A 12,985-nucleotide genomic window follows, 5' to 3' on the forward strand; every position below is an offset into this window, starting at 1 on the left:
CTATTTCCTGGACAGATTTATCCAGAATGGGATTAAGAGGAAAATCATAAAATGCAGAAACACAGAAAGTGATGCAGTTTTAGAGTATCTTTCTCTGGGTAGTGTTTTAGCAGTGAAGTAGTATTACTTCTGCCATATATCATGTAACTGTGTGAATAAGTGTGGTTTTAAATTTAAATACTGTGTTTTAAGAGTTTTCTGAACTATACTGCAGATACTGAAACTTGCCTCATCCATAGATTTGAAGAGTTTATTTACCCCTGAAATTAAGTAGTTCCCAGTGTCAATGAGTACAGAGAACGGAAATAACAAGGAACAGAGTGATATTAATAGAATTGTTTATATATAGGACAATTAAGTTCTTGATATGAAAACAAACAATGTAAAAAGTTTTGGTGTAGTCCTTGGGGAGAGAGGGTGAGGAGGGCAAGAGAGGTTGCAGAGAGAGCAGGCATTAGGGACTTGTCAATAAAGGCTCAGTCCATATGTACAGTGATCAGGTGTCTGAATTATATTTTGAACCTGTCAAAATTCAGAAAAAAAAATACACTTATGTCCAACCTCAATTCTGAATATTGAAGAGAATATGAATCATATTGTTAAAAGAAGTTGCAGTAGTAATGATCACAGTGCTGACTTAGGTTTGCAGGGCCAGGTTTTGGTAGTGGAGGGGCTGCAGGGGTGGCTTTTTAAGAAGCTGCCAGAGGAGTGTTCTCCCTTTTCAACAGAGCCAATGCCAGACTGCTCCAGGATGGACCTGCTGCTGGCCAAGCCTGAGCCCATCAGCAATGGTAGTAGCTCCTCTGGCTTAACGTATTTAAGGAGCAGAGGAGAAAAAACCCCGTGCAACACCAGCAGCACTCAGAAGACAGATGTAAGAATATGTGAGAGAAACAACCCTGCAGACAACAAGAAGGAAGGAGAGGAGGTGCTCCAGCCATAACTTCCCCTGTTGTGGTGCAGATGATGATGAGACAGATCAGCACCCTGCAGCCCAAGGAGTACTGTGGAGCAGAGATCCACCTGCAGCCCATGGAGGACCCCATGCTGGAGCAGGTGGATGTCCAAAGGAGGCTGTAAATATTTATTCTCTCTTAAAAGTTATGTCTGTCAATTCTGTATATCAAGATACCTCACAGCAAAAAAAAAAAAAAAAAAAAAAAAAAAAAAAAAAAAAAAAAAAAAAAAAAAAAAAAAAAAAAAAAAAAAAAAAAAAAAAAAAAAAAAAAAAAAAAAAAAAAAAAAAAAAAAAAAAAAAAAAAAAAAAAGGTAACAACAAAAAAAAAAACACAAACAAACAAACAAGAAATAAACAAACCCCACACGTCAACACTAACCCCAATTCTCACCTCATGAAGATGTACATATTCATCCAACATTCAAGAAAAACATACTTACACAATTGGTTTTTCCAGTCTGCTCCCCTGTGATCCAACTATTTCTCCCAGTGTACAAAACATCTGTCCCAAGAAATCCTGCAAAGCAGTACCATAAAAACTCAGAATTTATATTTCACACTGAAAGAAATTTGGTTTCCCATTTATCTGGGCTATTCCCTATTGAAGAACACGTTCTGCTGAACACCACATCTTACTAATAATTATGCAATAATGAATCACAAAAAGAATCACTACTAAATATTTGACATAACACTGGGTTACATTTACAGATTTAATTCTAATGCACTACACTTAGTGTTTTTATATTGCCTTTTTCACCAACAAAAATGAAGCCGAAATGGAAAAAAAAAAAAAAAACATAAAAAATATGATTGTTTCTATTCCTCTTTTAAATGGGGCATTTTAATAAATTTCTCTTTTATGAAGAGGTTCTACACTGATTTTATGAATTATGTTGGCAGAAATTCAAACCTGTGCATCATTTGTTCAAGCAACCTGGACTGACAATTATATATACACATTGGTTTAATGACAGGCTTTATTTCCACGCTTTATAAGTTTAACTATTCCACTAAAAATCAGCTAATTTTCATATTATATCTTCCTGTAAGTGGTATAAAAATATGAATGGATTTTTCAAACTGTTGCAAGTATATTGAAAAAAATTTATTCTGCAGTCCAAATCCTTATCTTTCAAGTGAAAAGAGCTTGCTTGCTCTGTTCTTCCCAGTGTCACTGTCAGTTGTGGTAACAGTGCCTTGTGAGATTTGTTCCCAAACAGTAATGAACAAGACACTCTGATTCCTATACAGCAAACTTGTAAGTTTGTGATACTGTGTATAGTAGCAAATATCTGTACAAGCAATTCTGAATCTCTCTCACCCCAGGCCATTCATTCCCATCTCTCAACTGCATTAGTTATGACTCCATATAGCAAATTGGATCTGGGAACTAATCCCACTGAAGAGGAAAATAACACTTCAAAAAGTAAATCTTTGATCTATGTCCTTTGACTGATCTGACACTGCAGTGTTTAATCTCTGCAGATTATTTAATCCTTCCATAAGGACTGAATAAATTAAAAGGGTTAAAATTAATCTGAAAATACTCATCTCCTCGTTCATTTTTAAAAACATCAGGCCTTTATCTCAACTCATGAACCTTTCGTTATATTTTCTCTCTCCTGTCCAGCAGAGGAGGAGAGTAATAAGGTGGCTTTGGTGGACACTGGGCATTCAAGCCAGACTCAAACCACCACAATTCTCTAACCTTCAATTCCTATTCCAGTAATTCCATAACAAAATCTAGTATATATATATTTGAAGATATATTTTTTGCACTTTCATAGTGACTAACTTATGTCTTATCTTTTTTCTTAATATTTAAATATGAGGGGTTAATATGAAGAAGTATGGTTCAGGTGAAAAAAAGAAAATCATTCAGAAAAACTAGTTACTACAGAAATGTAAATAAACTTGGGCAGAAGCCCAGGATCAGACTTTATCCTGGCTGAAGACAGTTAGGGAAGACTCCTACTTTCTGCATCCTCCTAGCCAGAACTGCAGTTATTCAGATACCTTTCCATGATGACAGAGACAGAAAATAGTTTGCCAAGGGCTTTAAATCTTTACAGGGAGGATCTACCTGAAGATCAGTGGCTAAAAGTCTTATCTTTTCACTGATAGCATTCCTTCCATTATTCTCTTTTCCTTTGCTCCAGATTCTCAAAGGTTCCCTTGCCAAAGCCTTGCTGTATTTATTTTAAAAAAATTCACGGAGAAGCTCTGAATTCAACTCTTGCATCTCTGAATTTTGAAATTACTATTTAATCACTACCCCTACCAGTACTGACAGTCAAAGCGTGCTTCATTTTTTAGGACCCAAAGAAGTATCAACAAAATGCATCATATCACATATCTACATGTGTGCTTAAATATGCCTTTTACGGAAGAAACATCCCTTTAAAGTTATAGTCATGAGCATTATCTGTGTTATTAACCACAGCACAATCACTGCATTTGTCTATATGCATCTGATACTACACACAGGCAAAACAAAATAAATGTATTTAGGAAATGTAGGCATTTCAGCACAAGGAAGTGTAATAGCAAGGAACAACTTACATGTTTTGACAGGTTAGGACTCTTGGAATCAACATCATAGCTTTTAAAAAAAAAAAAAAAGAAAATTTATATCAGAGTTGCCAGATGAAAGATCTGAGAACAATTATGTAAAGAAACATATTTAGATGCACAGTGGCATTTATTTAAGCATTTTTTGTATAGTATTTTATTTCCGGACAGTATGTCCATATCTCTTTTGTTGGCAATGCTACAAGAATATTTTAACATTTTGACATACTTAGCTTTCTAACTATTTTCTAAAAGTAGTAATTATGAGTATAACTGTACTTTGACTAGTTAACACCTGCCAATTTCTTAAAACTTGGTCGTTATTACCTTACACATTTATTTCTGAGGAAGCAATGCTAAATCGATCAGCTTTATTAAGTTAATTTACTCCATGTCAATAGGTATCATCTCTTTTCAAGTTAAGTTTATGCTGGACAAAACTTTATATGCTTACAGAGGCTGCAATATTAGAGTCAAAGACTGTTAACTTACAAATCAAATCGCAGATTCTCTCTCTCTTCAAAGAAGTAGTCCATTATAAATTTTCTTACAAAATCTGGATTTAAAGTATTATCAATTACTTCTGTCCTTCCAAACTGTGAAAGAGAAGTATAAGTTTAAGCCAAGCACTATAATGAAGTATAATTAAGTAGACTGACAATACCAGCAATATGTGAGAAATGTGAGAGCCTATAAAAAATTCTCTGTGACACCATGGAAGAAAACGACATGAATAGATGAGTTATCTGTGGATGAAGATAGAATGGCAGACCTCATACTTCAATACAGAGACTGGTACACACCCTGTATCATACGACCTAAACTTCATAAATATCAGTTCCCAAAGCCAATCAAAATCCACAAAAATTTGTGGAAGTAAGTTAGTAACATAAAAATCCACTGTTTCTAAAAAAAAAAAAAAAAAAAAAAACAAACCAAAAAACACAACACCGAAACCAACAGCAAGAAAAAGCTTGCATATATTGCTTATTTCAGATAGCTTTAACTATTATGGAACACAGTCCTTCATTTAGAAGTGTATAATTTTTGCACCGTCCAGCTCCTATTTCACCTCAGTTCAGCTCTCTCCATCTCTCCTCTGAGCTTTTGGCAAAATGCCTTTTCTTCCTTGGTGTTTATAGGAATTACCTCAGCTCTCATCAAGCTGAAAATATTTTAAAAACCCACCAATTTTGACTGACTTCAGCTTATATACATTACAGATATAAATGACTGATCATGAAATATCAATGTGATATTTTTGTTCGTTTTAGCTGTTCTTTCAAGATACTCAGAAAACAAAACAAAAAAAGAAGAGTTATTATTGAAATGACCACTTAATTTTGTCCTACACATTGAACATATCGACAAATATTTGAATATAGCCTGTGGACAAGCTTTTTGACAGTCTGTTGAAAGATCACCATTAAGGAATCCTCAAAATTGCAATTTAGGACTAAAGACTTGTGAATGACTCAAAACTATCAACCTCTTAATTGACAGGACTTGAATAAATCTATAAACATGGATAAAGAAAGAATAAACTTTATTGTAACTAAAGCTTTTTGAGATACATTTCCTAAAAATGTTTTCACATGATGGATGTGAATCAACCACTATAACCTGCATAGAGCCCCACATCTTCCAAAGGAGTCTCCCTGTTCTAGCCCTTACATACTTAATTTATTTGGTGTGAAAGGACAGAGCATACTTCACTGTTTCATCCTTCAAAAGTAAGCAACTGCCTTTCATTCCTTAATTCTTATTAAAATAAATGCTGAAGAAATCCAGCCATATTATTTGTGAGCTTTAAAGAAACTCCATTACAGTCAGCAGCTCTTACCCTCCTTGGAATGACTGTGCATTCGAACTGCAGGAGATTCATTCCAAAAAAGCAAGCCTCCCACCCGAAGGCCTCATGTACAATAAAATAACAAAAGTTAACACACCTTCAAGATACAGCTCTATAAAGTCTCAGGAAAACGAAAAATTCTTGGAAGTGACACAGCAGTGATTTGCATCTTTGCAGAGAGTGCTTGGATCCTGTCAGGTACCTTCACTTTCACTATGCTGTGAGATACTCAGTTGGGACAGTGTTATTAAGAGATCGCTATATTCTAGCAGTTCCTATAAAAAGACAGAAGCAAAACTATCTTCCCAATGAACAACACCATCTCCAAGTAAAAAAATAAATAATATTTAGCATATAGTGTCAATTAGCATACTCTTTTGCCAAGACTTTACATCATTTCTTAAAACCTAGGTGGAATGACTCCCTAATCTCATTGGAACTTTGACACCCTCTGCAAGAAGGCTTATGACTATGTCCTAAGGCACAAATTGCTTAGAAAGCAAGATTATTCAGTAGCAATCACTATTTCTTCATCTCTCCTAAGCCAAAACAATAGCTATGGAAGGGGGAATGTTATAGGGACATAGGAAGGAGAAATCTCATGAAACTCTCCAGAGTGATGAAGGTACTGGATATTCAAAATAAAATCCCTGAGTCTCTTGAGAAGTAGCACAGGATGCACATGATCCTGGAAACAGATCAGAACATGACCAAATAGTTTGATCCTTCAAATAGTTTGTTTTGGGTTAAAAAAAAAAAAAAAATTAGTCTCTTGAGAAATGGTTCTCGGTATTGTCTTAAATGTTGGGATAAAGTTGACAGTCAGAGTCCTGTAAAATTCATTATATTGAGCCAACACTGACTATTACGGCCAAGTAATAATCGATGACAAATGATAACAGGAGTAGAAAGTTGGTGGGAATAAGTATGGCTGGAATACTTGCCTGGACTAAAGGGCTTTCCTTTCCCCTCTGAATGACAGTGCTCAAATTTTATGCACATTCAAATTTCCCAGGGCAAGTAAATCTCAGTGTTTATAAATAAAATCTTCCCCTGTGAGCTGCATGTATTACAACATTCAATAATATTGGAGTCAAGAAAAACTGAAAGCAGGAATGGCTGATAAAATGAAATATGTAGCAATATCTAAGCATTTAGTACTGTTTGAAGGTATGCACTGTAAGTGAGAAGCCGCACTCTGACACAAATCAGTAAACAGCAGTTCATCAGACACAAGAAACTAAAACAATGGGGTCACAAGGACTATTCATTTGGCAATTCCAAAACAGAATATATCCCACCTGTGTCATTTTCTCCCTCAAATGTCCTATTTCTTCCATTTGCTCTCTTACAACAAACTATCTAAATTCTCTCAAAGAGAATCAGTTGCATAAAGAGGAGTTTATCCCTAGTACTGAAATCTGATAAAAACTCACCTACTTTAGAAGCAAATGACTCTGGGCCTTCAAAGGAATATCCAAGGATGACTACGTTCTAACTGGCAAAGCCATCATAGGCACAGCAAGTAAGCAAAGCACATGTATTAAGTTGTGGTAGTCTCACATGCTAAGTCCAACAGAATAAGACACAAATACACAAAGATATCCATGAAAATACCTCCAAGCCAGTGCAGATTCAGCAAATTGGTCTAGGAAACTCCTTAATTACTAAGAAGGAAAACTTACTGTGGTTCTGTAAATACTCAGATTAGGTCAAGCTTGTAGGAGAGTAACAGGATTATGTGGGACCTACACAAAGCAACAAAGGTAGCTGTAGTCTAAGAAAGTTTACTTTCTGCTGCCAAAGTCATGATCTGAGGTGGACACAGGCACTCACCTCAGACAAAAAAACCCAGATGATTTACCCAGCCTTATGGAATCTCCCACAAAGCTCAACAAAGACAAACCTAAAATCCTGTAGTGCTACTGGGGACTGAGTGGTGGGGTATGAGCTGTGCAGAAAAGGTGCAGCCATCAAAGTTTAACAACACATGGCATTGTATTAAGGTCAGCACAGCCTGCAGATGAAAGTCAACAATTATCTCCCTCTATTCAATGCACGTGGTATCCCTACCAGAAAAATCAGTACAGTTTGGGGTTCTAAATACAACTGAATCAACAGACTGGAGGCAGTTCAATTAAATGGACCTTAAAAAACAAAATAAAAATACATTCACAAACAATCAGCAAGATGAAGCATGTGACTTGAGGAAAAGCCAATGGAGATCAGCTTGTCCAGCTTTGAGAAAAAGTTTAGGTGAGATCTGTTTCCACTACTATCCTCTACTACCTAAATTAGTTAGCATGAAAGATCCAGGCAGTTCACAGACAGCACAACAGAAGGACAAGTTGCAATCGTCAAAAGTTGCAACAAAAGAAATTATGAAGGAATACAGGGCAACAGACTTCCAGGTTGAGTGATTAAGCACTGGAATGAGCTGTGCAGTCTCTGTCATTACAGAATTTCAAACCTTAGCTGGGAAAGGCCCTGAGCAACCTGGTCGGATTTCAGAGACAGCTTTGCACGAATCAGGAGGATGAACCAGACACAGTAGATGAATAGGAGGCTGGAAAACACAACGGTTCCTTTCACCTAAATTGTTCCATGATTATGTCATATTTCATATATGGTGGGTTTAAGTTTTACAGATCCATTAGAAAAAGAATTATGTATGAATTCAAAGGAAAAGTTACTTCAAAAGGAAAGAAGTATAAAATGGCAGCTAAACATCACTTTTATTTTTTTTTAAATAATAAAACATCCTAAATATAAAACGACCTTTTCTCCCTTCAAATCTACATTTTTTTCAATAAACAATATTTCACTTTACACTATAAAAACCATGTTACCCTTGGGAAATCTTTCAGACTTCATTTACAATTCATTAAAGAAGTACATCAGTAACAGAAGATAAATATGCAATGTGCTGATGATCACATCACACTGAGACCAGAAAAGGCCTCACTGAATAGCCATTACAGTGTCACCTTTATCTCTCATCAGTTATACTTAGATTGTTACAAAACTCAAGAGAGACTGAATTTAGTGGCACTAACTTTCTTTAAATTATTTTAAATTACTCTTTTGCTTTTTAATTGAGGCTTCAGATTTTTTATCTGTTTACTTTTTTCCAAGGGCTACACAAATGTTTCCTTCACATATGGTTGGACTCCATGATCTTATAGGTCTTTTCCAGCTTAAACAGTTCTATGATTCTGTGACTAGACCACTGCTACTAATTATTTAACGGACAAATTACTAAGAGAATTTACCTTATTGATGACATCAAAATGCTGGTCTCTAAAAATCACTAGTTTAAACTTTTCAGCTAAACGAAGCATTTTTAAAATCTGTTTTCCCCATTAACTATAGTCTTTTTTAAGCAGAACAGGTTACTTCTATAATCCAGTCACTTCTGACTAATAACATACTAATTAATTAGTTCTCCACATGGCCTAGTTTCCCCACTAACAGTTGTGCAGAGCTAAAATCTTAACATGGTCAAGTAGCAAATACATTCAGAAATGTCATTCAGGAGATAATAGAATCAATGTAACTATTTAAAGGGAAAAAAAAGTTCAACAAAGAAAAATCAAGAACAAAACTTTTATAGATTTTTCTGAGATGAAGGGTCTTTGCCACCTCATACTTGCAAGCTCTCCTACTAGACAGGGATTTTTAAAATTTATTTAGTCATTTTAACTTTAGATCATCTCAATCTACTGATCCAGCCTAAGAGGATATGAAGTTAATTGAAAATAATAAGATTAATTTTAATATCTTTTGAACCTTTCTATAATTTAGATAGAAATGTTCTGCATTATGAAATTTATGTTCTTAGTATTGATGGTTATAGTTGATTACCATTATCCTTAGTTCAGTCTTTCCTTAGAGAAATAATTTGAGCCTGAATTTTTCTGTGTAGTATACACTATTTAATCATTTAATAATTCATTGTTTTTAGTCTTTTGTTTTTAAAACATCTTTTCTGAAAGGTGAACAGTCAGAACCAAGTATTCTGCTACAATTACAGGAAACTAAAGAATTGAAAAAATGCATTAAACTATCACTAGGTTCTTAATTCTTTTTAATATTCTTTAGGAAGCTCCAGGTAGCACATTCTATTGAAAGCACTGAACAAAATGGACACAAATGCTCAACAACAGATAACCCTCAGAGTTCGTAATCTAGCTTCACTACATGTGAACAAAACAACTAAGAAACTTGAATAGTGGCGAAGGAAATGCAGTACCAATAAAATGAGCCTGTTAATAACAATGATGAATAGTATCAAATAATCAGAATTACAGAGACTCCAAGGAAGCAAGGATTTCACAACTTCCAACGCCACACTAGATAAAGCATAGTCACAACATGTTCTGCAGTGTGCTTGTCCTAAAGGAAGAATAATGTTTTTAATACATAAAATCAGACTAATTACCAGAAAAACCACAACATTCTTCTAACATACATGCAGGCACTCATATGAAATCTGTACACTGCATGCACACATGACGTATTGCTTTTGAAGTGATGGCCATACAGTCATAAGTATATAAAAACTAGAAAGGATTCCTTTTATTGTGTTTTGGCTTTTTTTCTGATGTTTTCTTTGAAAGGAAACAGGACTTCCTTGAAAAGATAATGTTCTTTAATTCCAACTGTCTTAATTCCATCAGACAGCTGGTTCTTTCAAGAAATCTGCCAGAGAAAGCTTTCCAGTGAACTGAATATCATGCAACAGCAAAATCTGTTTACTTTCCAACTGGGACAGTATATTCTTCTTCCTTTGCTTCCTTGTACTGAAACTTGTTCTACTAATCTGTTCAAACCACATTCCTATTTATGTTCGCCTATTCCTAGACATATTTGTCTGCTAAAGAAGATACAAACTGTTGTTCCACAGTAACTTCACCAGTACTCTAAAAACACCAAAATCTACATCCCAATCCTTTGTTACTTTCATTAGATAGCCTTCAAAATCTACAAAGGAGATCCAAATGCATGTTTTATTATGGTTCAAGTGGTAATCAAATTGGTAGATGCTGCAGTGAAATGTTCAACTACTATACACATGAGGAAGCATCCACTTTGAAGGAAATGAGTCAGATTATTGTACAATTTAGGATATTGGGAAATTTTTTTTTCACTGAAAGGGTGGTCAGGTATTGGAACATGAAATCACCTCGAAGTGTTCAAAATGTAGCACTTGGGGAAACAGATTAGTGGTGGACTTGGCAGTGCTGGGTTATAAATTAGACTCTTGGGTCTTGTCACAGGTCACCACAGAGAAGAGATCAATGCCTGCTCCTCCTCTTCCTCTCAGTAAGGTTTCTGTAGGTAACAGTAACTTATACTTAGTCATATTTCAAATGTGTCCTCAAAAAGGGGAAATAAATTTTGAAAACCAAAACTCAGATTCTGATGATTTGTTTGTAACCTATTATACTAATTGAAATACCTCATGTTCGCACTGTAAGTGAAAAGATAATTCTTTAAAAAAAACAACACCCTGCTACATTGAGAACAAAACACTTTCAGTTATTGCTGAGGATTTTGGAGTGCAATAATAACACCAGGTTAAAAAACTGGAATTTGTTTACCACAGGTGAACAGGAATCAGCTCCCAGAAAACATTTACCCTTCATTAAAAGACGGGTTTGATTTAACTATTGTGTTAGATCCACCTGCATAGCTTAGCTGAAGGGAAAAAAAAGCACACTGCTAGAATAGAGAGCCAGGGAAATTAGGAAGATTAGGAAATGATTTGTTGTATTCATGATCCCCAAGCATTTTCTACAGTGTTCAAAATAAAGCAATTAGGCAAAAGAAGGAAGAAAACTATGCGTAAAAGGATATGGAACAGAAACAACATAAAGCAAATTGCCATGACTTAACATCATTCTTCAATGTCTATACATATCATCAGGAGCTTATTATTCTTCTCGGTTTTGTATTCTACAAACAGTTCCAGGTGAATTCCCCCTCTACAACCTAACAAAGTATTAAATGAGTCTTCAAATGCAACAAAATGAACTCATATGCAGAATTAGAACATTCATCATTGCAGGCAGAAAAAGCACAAAAATAAAGATACAGGATTACCCATTAATACATGTATCAACTAATCTTCTACCTATCACCTTAATTTTTTTTTAACCACTGGTATAAATGAAATACACCACAACATATAAAATGCAACCCTGACTCAGCCCCTCTACGATGCCAACCTCTAAATTTTGACTGTCATAACAGTTACTAGGAATGGATTCTACTCACTGAACTTTACAAGTGACATAGCCAAAAGTGTAGGTTTTTGATCATCACTTGAAGGCATTTCTAAAGAATGATTCATCTGATCTAATGTGGACATCTAATTAGGTCTGATGAACTGACCTCAGGAGGTTATCTCCTTTCTGATAGGCAAGAGAGAGATAATTATGATTTAAAAGAAAAAAAAAAAAAAAAGTAAGATTTTCTACCAACTGCAAGGTCAGAAGTCTGTTTCAATGCCTGTAGTTTCTAAACTGGCATACGATATACCATAATGACATGCCAAAATGCATCCCCCAGCCAAGACACTCTCTAAACTTTCAAAGATATAATAAATAGCACTGCATGCTGCCCTGTTCAGGTGGGTTTGCATTGGTCAAGGAGATAAAATGGCAGCAGGGAAAGCTGTAAGGTGGTGACATACATTACAAACTTGGATCTGTTAAAATCAAAAGCAGATGGAATCTTTCCAATCACCTCGAAACAAGCACATGAAACATTTTCTGGGTAAGGTGACAATATTACAGTTTTGCCATCAGGACCATCATTATATTAAAAATGGTAAGTACTTATTTTAACAGTTCCACAAGACAAGTATGAAAATTCCTCAAAGTTACATATGCTCCTTAGACAATTAGGTCTGTTAGGAAAATAAAAGCCAAAATTCTGACAAAATCCCCTTAAGCCTGGAACAGAAGAGGACCTGAATGCTTTAGTGATCTAGGCTTGACTGGAAACTGCACCAAGCCACCCAGACACCTGAATGTCTGAAGACTCCTCTGTTTTCAGAGTTTGCTATCCAAACATTTAGAACATTTAGAACTCTGTGTATGTCCCCTACATTTGCCAATTTAATTAATCAGTGAATTCCCATAACTTGGGACAAGCCCTTCTCTTCCCACTTTCCCCCACAGCCTCCTACACTCTAACCCAGGGGCATTTACCGCCACCACTTGCGTCTCTTAGAACACTTCCATCAGCACTGCCTCCATACAATCCTAAACATCCACTGGATGGATTATGTGACCAACACGTTTGTCCTTGAACAGGCAGCAGTCACAAGCATTGAGGCCATGCTGCTGAGAACACAGCTGTGCTGGGCAGGGCACGTCTCCAGGATGCAGGACCATCGCCTCCCTAAGATCGTGCTCTATGGGGAACTTGCCACTGGTTGCTGAAAGAGAGGAGCCCCAAAGAGGAGATACAAGGACTGCCTGAAACAATCCCTCAGCCTTGGCCATATTGATCATCACCATTGGTCTACCCTGGCCTCCAATCGGGAGGCCTGGAGACACACCATCTATAACGCTGCTGCTGCTTTTGGGAAC

General features: G+C 35.8%; 1 protein-coding gene across 1 annotated transcript in view; it reads right to left on the reverse strand.

Annotated features, from left to right (window-relative positions):
* Window positions 1-12,985, reverse strand: part of CPNE8 (copine 8) — an 82,153-nt gene that overhangs the window by 48,625 nt on the left and 20,543 nt on the right. Inside the window, exons 4-6 of the mRNA XM_027890110.1 lie at window positions 4,025-4,128; window positions 3,524-3,563; window positions 1,399-1,475 (exon numbers count right to left, since the gene is read on the reverse strand). Of these exons, the coding sequence (XP_027745911.1) occupies window positions 1,399-1,475; window positions 3,524-3,563; window positions 4,025-4,128 (221 nt within the window). The remainder of the gene's footprint in view (window positions 1-1,398; window positions 1,476-3,523; window positions 3,564-4,024; window positions 4,129-12,985) is intronic.

The sequence above is a fragment of the Empidonax traillii genome, unplaced genomic scaffold (assembly GCF_003031625.1).
Source record: "Empidonax traillii isolate 1590-97213 ecotype Southwest subspecies unplaced genomic scaffold, ASM303162v1 scaffold277:size2070623, whole genome shotgun sequence".
Classification (NCBI taxonomy): Eukaryota; Metazoa; Chordata; class Aves; order Passeriformes; family Tyrannidae; genus Empidonax; species Empidonax traillii.